This window comes from Trachemys scripta, chromosome 12, assembly GCF_013100865.1.
Source record: "Trachemys scripta elegans isolate TJP31775 chromosome 12, CAS_Tse_1.0, whole genome shotgun sequence".
Lineage (NCBI taxonomy): Eukaryota > Metazoa > Chordata > Testudines > Emydidae > Trachemys > Trachemys scripta.
The window spans coordinates 11,214,767-11,225,452 of record NC_048309.1 but is presented as its reverse complement, the minus strand read 5'-3'; the positions used below and the strand labels follow the sequence as shown (position 1 = coordinate 11,225,452).

The window sequence follows — 10,686 nt, the reverse complement described above, 5'->3', positions numbered from 1 at the left end:
GAGGCTCACGTGTTGTTTCTGTGATTTACTATGTGCCTAAAAGTTAGGGTGATGCTGCTGCTTAGAGTTGCAATATCCCAGTCCCTTCACGGATCCCACCCCAAATAACTTGGCAAGGACATGCAATAAAATCCATGGCAGAGCTGGGTACAAACTCTGGAGTCAACTCAAAGTCCAACACTACAGCTGCAATCCCACCCACAGAGGACCTTGGCCCTGCACAAGCATTAGTGTCTTACAGGTGCTCCTGATTCACATGTTGCTTTGAGAGCAATGATCCATAACAGTCCACCATTGTCCATCACATTTTGGATATGCTCATTTCATCTCGGCATAAAAACACCTAGATGTTGACTCTGAAATCCACTCACATGCTATTTAAATTGGAAATGTTTGTGCTTTCCCGTTAGCAAATTAAGAAAACTTTGGTTGGACACAAGGAACTGAGAATGAATCGCTTTGTTACCATTTATAAAGCGCCCCGGGTATGCATAGAGCCTACCAAGGCAGAGAGCCAGATTTTCAGAAGTGCTCGGCACTCACTGAAAACCACGGCTGTTGCCTAATCAGAAGCTGCTAGGTCTGGAGCTCTTTGGTGACCCTGAAGGGCAGATTTTCAATGGGAGCTGCTGGGGGATGAGCACTTTTGAAAATCTGCCCCTTATTTAAGTGCCTAAATGGGAGCAGAGCTCTTGAAAGATCTGGCAGTGGGCTCTTGAAAAATGGGACCCCAAAAATTAAAATGGGATTTTCTTAATGAATCCAAGTTGGGTGCCCAGCACTTCTTGAAAGTCAATGGGAGTTGCGTGTGGCATTCCCTTAGGTGCTTTTGAAAACCCACCCTCCTCCAGACCTAATTGTTTAAAAAGCTGGGGACCCAATGGCCTGTCTAATTTCCATGCACAATTATCCTGATTGCACCTGCCAGTGACCATAATTAGCCACTCGCCTGCATACCTGATTTACATACAGTCATGGGAAGAGAACCCCCCCATGTCTGAATAAAGCAAGCCTTAAGTGACCGGCCAGACATTACATAGAAAGTCAGCAGGAAAACGGAGTTAATAACCTAGAAGTCCTAATTCCTAGCCCTCTGATACACCCACTAGACAATACTGTCATAACCTAGTGCCAACCATCAGAAAATTACCCCAACACTGAGCATTCCAAGGTGAGTTCACAGGCAGGTCTGAGGTCTCACTACTAAGTGTATTAATTAAACGGGTATGTAACAATTTTCCAGATCCCTATAACCTACAAATTAAGAACGTGTCTGGGAGCTGTGCTGTCAAGCCTTCTGTCATCGAGGCTGCAGCATCACCAACACAAGAGCTCATTTAGTATCTGAACCACACGGATTCCCCCCCCACCCCAATATTTAACATGTGGCTTTCTGGGAGAATTATTGACTGTCCCCTGAAACTGGCCAGCACTAAATAAATTAGCCCACGTGTATTTTAGCACGTGACTGAGACCCCTGTGCCCTGGAATCCAACTTCTGATGTAAGTTCCGACTTGGTGAGGGTGACGTGCTGCCAGTTGCTCTCTGCTGCCACTGGAAACGGAACAGTCTGCGTTCGCTTTGCTTCTGGCCCCAGAGGCGGGCTAGGCTCACTGCACTTTGTCCCTCGTTGTCTGGGTCAGAAGTTTGTGCCCCCCAGCTAAGGAGCAGATCGATGCAGTCACATCGGCCCATGACAGTGGCAGCATGAAGAGCAGTCCTCCCCAGTGGTGTTTTAGCATGCAAATCTGCACCTGCGGAGAAGATAATGCACACTCAGAACCCAATAAGCCAGAAGAGGAGAATGCACGTCCCTTGGCATGTTCAAGGACGGTGAAAATTAAATCCTCCTTAAGAAAGGATCTTGAATAAATCACCCTTATTTAAATGAACAAATATCTACAGGCCAAATGCTCTCTCTGCCTTGGTTCTGGGTAGCATCATGTCTGAGAACTGATATACACCTGTTCTGTTCAGGGCACTAGAGTCTGCCCATGCCTCATGTAGGGCACATGAAGAATTATTATTTAACCAGATTTTTTTCTGGAGCTCCTGATGGCTGATCAAACCTTTACAAGGATGATAATCAGGACGGGAACAGCCATCTTTATCAAGGTTGGGTGTGAGAACCTTGGACCGGAAGAGCATTGCTGGATCCTTTTCCTCGCCTCTTAGCAGCTCCCCAGTAAGACATGTCAGTGATGGTAAAGCAATGTCCTTCCATTTAGGGGATTTGGGTGACATGAGTAAACCACTCACGCTTTGCTCTTGTGTTGCATGGATTCACAACCTGGATAGGTCCAGCTGAGGCCATGTTATAAAAACATCGGGGATGCTCTTCAGTGCCATTTGTTAATACTCTAGGTTAAACTGTATTAATGTCTCCTTAATGTCAAGAACCACATTTTCCCAACTGAATCAATGTATCATTTATAAGATTCACGACAGTAAAATGTGTAAGGCAAATGTTGAATGGTAGGCACAAATTCCCGCACTTTACAGGACATGTGCAGAATCCTGCACTTAGGACGGAAGAATCCCATGCACTGCTACAGGCTGGGGACCGACTGGCTAAGCAGCAGTTCTGTAGAAAAAGATCTGGGGATTACAGTGGATGAGAAGCTGGATGAGTCAACAGTGTGCCCTTGTTGCCAAGAAGGCTAACGGCATATTGGGCTGCATTAGTAGGAGCATTGCCAGCAGACTGAGGGAAGTGATTATTCCTCTCTATTTGGCACTGGTGAGGCCACATCTGGAATACTGCATCCAGTTTTGGGCCCCCCACTACAGAAAGGATGTGGACAAATTGGAAAGAGTCCAGAGGAGGGCAACGAAAATGATTAGGGGGCTGGGGCACATGACTTGCGAGGAGAGGCTGAGGTAACTGGGCTTGTTTAGTCTTCAGAAGAGTGAGGGGGGATTTGATATCAGCCTTCAACCACCTGAAGGGGGGTTCCAAAGAGGATGGAGCTAGGTTGTTCTCAGTACTGGCAGATGACAGAACAAGGAGCAATAGTCTCAAGTTGCAGTGGGGGAGGTCTAGGTTGGATATTAGGAAAAACTATTTCACTAGGAGGGTGGTGAAGCACTGGAATGGGTTACCTAGGGAGGTGGTGGAATCTTCATCCTTAGAGGTTTTTAAGGCCCGGCTTGACAAAGCCCTGGCTGGGATGATTTAGTTGGGATTGGTGTTGCTTTGAGCAAGGTGTTGGACTAGATGACCTCCTGAGGTCTCTTCCAACCCTAATCTTCTATGATTCTATGTAGTTCCTAGCTAACTTCAGTGGTGGGGTCAAGTATTTATTGAGGTTTAAAGCAATAGACTTCAGGATCTGAGCACAGCTGTTAACGATGGAGATTGCCTCACCAGAAGCAAAACAGTGATGGAGTAATACTCATGCAGTACAGATGGGAAAGTGTAGGGGTTGGATCACAGTGCACACTGGCAGCTGAAGTAGAAAGGCTGGCATACAGCCTGCAAACCCCAGTGAAGCCAATAGAAAGGATCCCATTTTTTTCCAATGCACTTTGGATCAGACTCCTAGTGTCATATGAAGATATAATAAAATACAAAAACGGTGTTTGACTGGCCCGGCTTTTGCTCAGTATGGGAACAACCTGAGACGAAACATCTGGCTTTTCAAAGCACATGGCTGAGTGTGTGATTTCCCGTATATTGATAGACAAGCAAGGCTAGGTTTAGTAAGGGGGGGGGGGGAACGACAGCTAAATAGTCTTGAGGAGCCAGTCAATAGCCTCGGAGTCACCAAGGTTCACCTTAAGAGGACTCCAGGGAGCCCATCACAAAAAGAGGACATGTGCAGCATCTTCCGCATGCCCTACAGAGGGCTGCCCTGGTTGGTCTTATTTTCATTGTCAATTTTCATAGGACCAGCCAGATGGTGAAGTTATATATGGGTTAGATCAGGGATGGGCACATTTTTTGGCCCGAGGGCCACAGCTGGGGATGGAAATTGTATGGCGGGCCATGAATGCTCATGAAATTGGGGGTTGGGGTGCGGGAGGGGGTGATGGCTCCAGCTGGGGATGGGGGCTCTGGAGTGGGGCCAGAAATGAAGAGTTCAGGGTGCAGGAGGGGTGTTCGGACTGAGGCAAGGGGTGGGGTGCAGGGTGGAGGGCTCCGGCTGGGGTTGCAGGCTCTGAGGAGTTTGGGATGCAGGAGGGTGCTCTGGGCTCGGACCAAGGAGTTTGGAGGGCGGGAGGGGGATCAGGGCTGGGGCAGGAGGTTGGGGTACAGGGTCTCAGGGGTGCAGGCTCTGGGTGGCGCTTACCTCAAGCAGCTCCCAGAAGCAGTGGCATGTCCCCACTCCAACTCCTATGTGGAGGCGCAGCCAGGCAGCTCTGCGGGCTGCCCTCTCTGCAGGCGCCGCCCCTGCAGCTCCCACTGGCCACAGTTCCCAGCCAATGGGAGCTGCGGCGGCGGCGCTTGGGGCGAGGGCAGCATGTGGAGCCCCCCGGCTGTCCCTACGCATAGGAGCCAGAGGGGGGACGTGTCACTGCTTCTGGGAGCCGCATGGAGTGGGGCAAGCCCCCTACCCCACTCCCTGGCTGGAGCGCCAGAGTGGGGCAAGCCCCAGACCCCGCTCCCCAGCGGGAGCTCGAGGGCCGAATTAAAACGTCTGAAGGGCTGGATGCAGTCCCAGGGCCATAGTTTGCCTACCCCTGGGTTAGAAGGTAGAAAAGTTGACTTGCGCTTGAACTAAAGCGGGCATTTGGCTTGATTCAGGAATCACTGGGGAAAATTCTACCCCTGCCTTATGCAGGAAATCAGTCCAGATGATCATAAGGGCCCCTTAAAAATGAATGAATATTACCATTTTCCAGGAGAAATTCTACAGCTGGAACGTGACCTCTGTGGCTGGCAACGTACAATGCCACAAATGCTCGGTGCGCGATCCATTCCCTTTTCTCTTCTGGTCTCAGTAACTGTGAATTTGGAGTGTTGCATGTGGATCCCTTTGTAACTCCTAAACTTATTAGCTGGAAAATAAATGAAAACATCACACAAATGCTGACCGATTATTCAATCAATCAATTCCAATATTAAAGGTGTGTAGATACCTATAAAGACTCAAACTACAGGGTCTTACATTCTAAACTTAAAGTGACCCTTGAGCATTGGAACCAGGAAAAAAAAGTCTAGAAGACTTTGGGTCTTCAGATCTTCTGGTAGGTGGAATTATAATTACAGCTGATCCGAAAAGATTTCTCCTCCGTAGAGGAGCGGATTCACCCCTGCGGCGCCTCCTGCTGGTGACTTCCAGGAATTACCTTGTTCCAGCTCTGGAGCACCCTCTGCAGGCCGGTGATCCGCCTGTCCTCTGGCCCCCGTGTCCTTCCCTGGATCCCGGTGCCCTGTTAGCTGGGGTGCTGCCCCCTGGCAGTAACCCCTTTCTCTCAGGGTCTCCCCTCCCCGGGAAACCCCCACCCACCTCGCCTCAGTATAAGGCTACTGCCAATCATCATCTAGCCCCCACGCCCTGGGACATACTGCAGTATCAGCCTACTCATCGCTGGCAAGGTTGGGTTTGTACCTGCTGCCTTTGCCTACCCCTGGGCTGCCCTCTGCAACCCCCAGTTACCGGTTGGCCTTATGCTAGGCCGCAGCGTGGGGCTTTCCAGGCTGGAGCTCCCCAGCTCCTCTGCCTTTCCCCAGCCCTGCTCCACTCAGGTACCCTGTCTCTAGCTCCCGGCAGCCAGGCCCTTCTCTCTCTGAATGCAGAGAGAGACTCTTGAGCTCCTGGCTCCCAGCCCAGCTGCGGCCGCTTCCCCAATCAGCCAAGGCTTGCTACTTTCCTAGCAGCAGCCCCCTCACAGTCTCAGCCCTCTCCCAGGGCTGATTTCAAGCCCTTCAGGGCAGAAGCAGGTGTCCACCCCACTACACCCTCCCATCCACCTCCACAGAACGCTTTAGAGTTTTCGATGAAAAATCAAAAGCCCAAATATTTCAATTCTGAAAAGCTGCCATGGTGCCTCATGGGAGTTGTAGTTTAGGTATCTCATGCTCAATAGGCTGGATTGCCTGGTCAGATTAGATCTCCAATGAGGCACCATCGTCATTCCTCTTGGTGAAGGGAGGTAACGTATCCTGGCACTCTCAGGGTCGTTTAGTTGAAAATCCAATTTTGGGGCGAAAAAAAGTTTTTACAGGAATTTTTTTGACCAGCTAAAAGTATAATGCATAAAATAATACACTGCATGTTTCATCTCAGAAGACACCATAGCATTTGTGACCCACTCCTATGTTGCCTGCCCAGCCAATACAGGATTGGTAGGAATTTTGGGTGCACACGGAACATAGAATCAGGCCTTCAAACTGACATATACACTATAACCAATCTCAGTTTACCTAACAGTGAAATACAGCCACCTCTGGCTCAAAACATAGCAGCTACTTACCAGTGCATTGCTACATTACACAACAGTGTAAAACAGGAAGTGAAGGACACCTCTGTATCCATGTCAACCAGTTGTGGAAATGTAGATGAGCACAATGTAATTAGCCAAGTTGGAATTTAGCCAAGACAACTGGGTAAAGAGCCCTCCTAACATGCCTTGGGATATTTCATAACCACAGCTAGTCAGGACCTTGAATTTACAGCACATTACCCTCTAATTCAGACCCTGGTTCAGTACTAATTCCAGAGAGAAGAATGCCATCTTCTGTATCACTGAAGACTGTGTGTTCCACAGAGATCTCCCCTCTCAGAACTGACCCAGCCAAAGCCTACTTAGCTAGTCAAAGATCACAGCTCAAGATAGTATGGCTGCAGACCAATGGAACTCCCAGGAACTGTGGAGAAGATGCCGATTTTGCTACAATAGTCCCTCCCTTCCGTTGATTTTGGAAGCTTCATGAGCTTTGAAGGAGTCCTTAGCCTATGGTCCTTACTCAGGAGTCAGTGGATAAAGGACCACGTGAGATGGGTTATATTCACAGCTCTGCCATTGACTCACATGACTTTGGGCAACTCACATATCCTGTGTGCCTCAGTTTCCCTAGCTATAACTGTGATAATAAAGGTTTACTCACCTTTTTAAAACACTTGGAGATATATGGATGAAAAGTGCTATGTAAATACCAAGTATTATTATTATTGGTACCCACAGGAAAAGCATGGTGATAAAAAGTGTCAGAAGAGAAGAGAAGAGATATTTAAAATAGTGGCAATTTGCAATGAGAATAATAAAGACTCTCCCATGTGGTCGTATATTGATCAAACAGTAGTATGACTGTGCGCAGGAAAAAGAATTGGGAAATACCACTTCCAAAAATAAAGCCAAATTGTAGTGGCGACAGAAGGAAGTCCACTACAACTAAGGCCATAGCTAACCAAAACAAGCGGGCTGGCTGCTAAAGTGAACCAACTGCATCAAAGATCTTCTCCCCTTAACTTCTTCCCTCCTTCCCAAAGCTGTTCATCCTCTTTGGATTCCCAGTTGTCCATAAACTTCCCTCAGAAATGAATGGACATATTGAAGTCCTGGAGTATTCCTGTGGTCAACCTTTCATTGGGTTTTGACCTAGAACCCCATAGATAGCCTCCCCACTATTTGCTGCTCTCTGAAGATATTCATCTAGTACATGAATCTTTTCACAATCCCCCTTTTAGAGCGTTTGCACAAAGCAGACCTATCGTTTACAAAAGCAATGGAATCAACCTGGGTAATATCTCCTTCAGCAGCAGCTGCCACAAGAAGCCCCCAGCCATCTTGTCGCCAGATGCGTATAGTAATTGTTCCGCCAGGGACAATATCATTGTACTTAAACGTAGACTCATCTGGCAGATCTACTGGAGGGAATGAAAAACAAGAAGTCAAGACAGCATTTGCAAAGACCTGGGTTATTAAGAGAGAAATGAATATGCACATCAACTGAAGAGATTCCCTTGCTATGAGACCATTAGATGGTGGATATCATCCATTTGAAAAGCTCTTGGTTTTTCTCTAGTAAACCGAACATTGAGCTGGCTTTGCAGTTTGCTCATTTATTGTTTTGAGAACTAGGTCGCAAAAGCACCCAGATGCGCCAGCCAGGATCAAAGCCCTACTGTGCTAGTGCTGTGCAAACACAAACACAAACACAGGCTCCCTGCCTGGAATAGTTTATAATCTAAAGCCCTGATTCTGCAAAAAGTTCCATGTGAGTAGACCCATTTCAACACAGAGCTCATTGAAGGATCAGGGCCTAAAACGGCATGTAACATATGAAAGGTAGAATGGTGGGGGGAGGGTGAGAGGTAAAGAGGGATACAGTCAAAATATATACAGAGCATGTGTGTGTCACACACTGTTTGCTTTTTATTCTAAAAATAAAGGGGGCGGGGAGAGAAGGAACTGTTTGTTTTGAAATGGGTGTTAAGGTACAGGTGGGTTTTGAGGAGGGGATCCCTGACAAACATTTGTATAAACCCTCCAAAAATAAGAAGTCGTGCAGCAAAAGTAACTCTGGACAGTTATCACTGGGTTCTAAAGAGCAGCAGGGAAACTGACCAGAAATCTTGTTAGTTTCACGGTGCTGCAGCTTGGCAAAGCTCTGAGCTGCCTTTCTGCAGGCTCAAGAAGAGGGTCTTGCTTCAGTTTGCACTCTGTTCACAAAAAACCCCCACAGTGATCTGTGCGCCGGAGCGCCAGTGCAGGGGGACCGGCTAGCAGGGGGGCTGGGGAGAGGGGGGGGGGGCGGCCAGGGCTACCGCGGGGCGCTGCCATGCGGCCCCTCCCACCGCACCACCTGCCGGGAGGGCTCCGCTCCGGTCAGCAGGGAGGGAAGGATGCAGGGCACTCCCGTCCTCCACTCCGCCGCCCCCTACAGGGCGACTGGAGCAGAACAACAACAACAAATAATAAGCGGCCGTGCCGCCCTAGGATTGGGCAGAATGCCGCCTCGTTCAATCTGCCGCCCCAAGCACCAGCTTGCTCGGCTGGTGCCTGGAGCCGGCCCTGAGCACTAGGCAATTAAAAAAAAATAGTGAAAGGTTAAATTCTGCCAAAATTGAGAGCTCAGTCCTGGCATCCATTAGGGAAAGCTCCCAAGCAGCTATGGGTGAGTGGGGTTTCCAAGCCCTGCAGGGCATCCCAGGGCTGGAGGAGAGAATGCTAAGGATTGAAGCAAGAGATGGGTTCCAGGAATGGAGTAGGAAAAAAGAAAGAAGGTCTCGGATCTTCATCCAGGTACTAATGTCACTGGAATTGACAGGGGTGGCTCCTGACCTTAAAGCAGGTACCGGGGACACCAGATGTGGCAAGGACCCCAGACTGTTAACCCCCAGGATGTTAGAAGTCCCCACCTTCATCCAGGTACTGGAGGCGTTGGAAATGCAGGGGGATGCCAGTCAGCAGCTCCAGATGGTGCTTCAGCTTCAACACAGTCAAGTCGCCGTAGCACCCAGCTAACGGGAAAGTCTCACTAGTTTCAGCCAGGTGGAGTGTGATGCTGAAGAGCCGGTGGGGCAAACTGCTGCTTGGGACCACTTCGTGGCTCTTTCCCCGCTTGGAGCGGGGGTTGAACCAAAACATAGTACCACCTAAGGGTTGGGGTTGGACCTGGCGGTGGCCACTCCCTCCTCCTGCCAATGGGCTGTTGCTATTAAACACCCTCCAGGTGAAGTTACCTGGGCAGCATTAGCATGTCATAATACATCTGGGCAGCATGAAGGACGTGGCTCAGATGTACACCATACATGTGACATAATAGCTAGCTAGGCAGCTTAAGTATGATGTCATGTTGCAATCACAGTGGCATGGGTGTGTCATCATAGCTCCTCTGAACATATATTCCATCAGGGCACATGCAGTGTGATTAAAGGGGGGCCTGTTTGCTCAGTCTCACCCCCCCCCCAACTTTCACTGAGGATGACAAGAGCTTTTAGTTGACTGGAGGGCAGCCAGGGAAGGGGAGAGGGAGCGAGCCTGCTGGGAGCAGTAACTCAGCCAACTCGGTTCCTTCTTTCTGTACTAAGATGCTCACTGGGGAGCAGGGTGAAGGCTGCATCTAAGGGTATGTCTACACTGGCAAGTTTCTGCGCCACAAGTCATACCACTTTTATTAAACCACTGGAATTAAACCACTGTTGTGTGTCCACACTGTGCTCCTTGTGATGCTGGAGCGCATCCACATCAGCAGCTCTTGCAACGGCAAAGACAGCAGTGCATTGTGGTAGCTATCCCATGGTGCAACTGGCCGCAGGGTGCTTTGGGAAGGGTTTGCAATGCCTCAGGGGCAGGCACAGCATCACATGATGCAGGTTTCCCAATCCCATTGGCCCATGGGCATCCTACGACATTGCCAGCTACTTTTCAACTGAAGTGGGGGGTGGGGGAAAGTGTGTGACAGGGAGAGTGTGTGCATGTATCGGGGAGAGAGAGTGTGTTTTGGGGGACAGTGTGTCAGCATGTTCAGACAGCAGCAGGAAGCAATCAGTACAGAGGCAGGGGGGACCCCACCATCAGCCCCCACCTCCCTCACACACACACACACACACACACACACACACACACACCCTCTGTGTTCAACAGCACAAGCATTCCACATTAATGGTTTGCTTTGTGTCCCGGAGCAGATCAGCACAGCACACTAGGGCTATCAGCAACGGTGCTTTGAAAGGAGAGGGGCGCATGTCTCCAAGGCAGCCATGTTCAAAACAATGAGCAGAGTGGTCACTTGA

The 10,686-nt window shown here is 49.3% G+C and overlaps 1 protein-coding gene across 1 annotated transcript; it reads right to left on the bottom strand.

Annotated features, from left to right (window-relative positions):
* Positions 1 to 878: 878 nt before the first annotated feature.
* On the bottom strand, positions 879 to 9,745 carry ANKRD60 (ankyrin repeat domain 60). The gene is given in 6 exon segments (XM_034787600.1): positions 879 to 1,755; positions 4,837 to 5,002; positions 7,685 to 7,815; positions 9,310 to 9,547; positions 9,550 to 9,605; positions 9,703 to 9,745. Coding segments are annotated over 6 exon segments (948 nt in total). The 3' UTR covers positions 879 to 1,441.
* Positions 9,746 to 10,686: the final 941 nt, after the last annotated feature.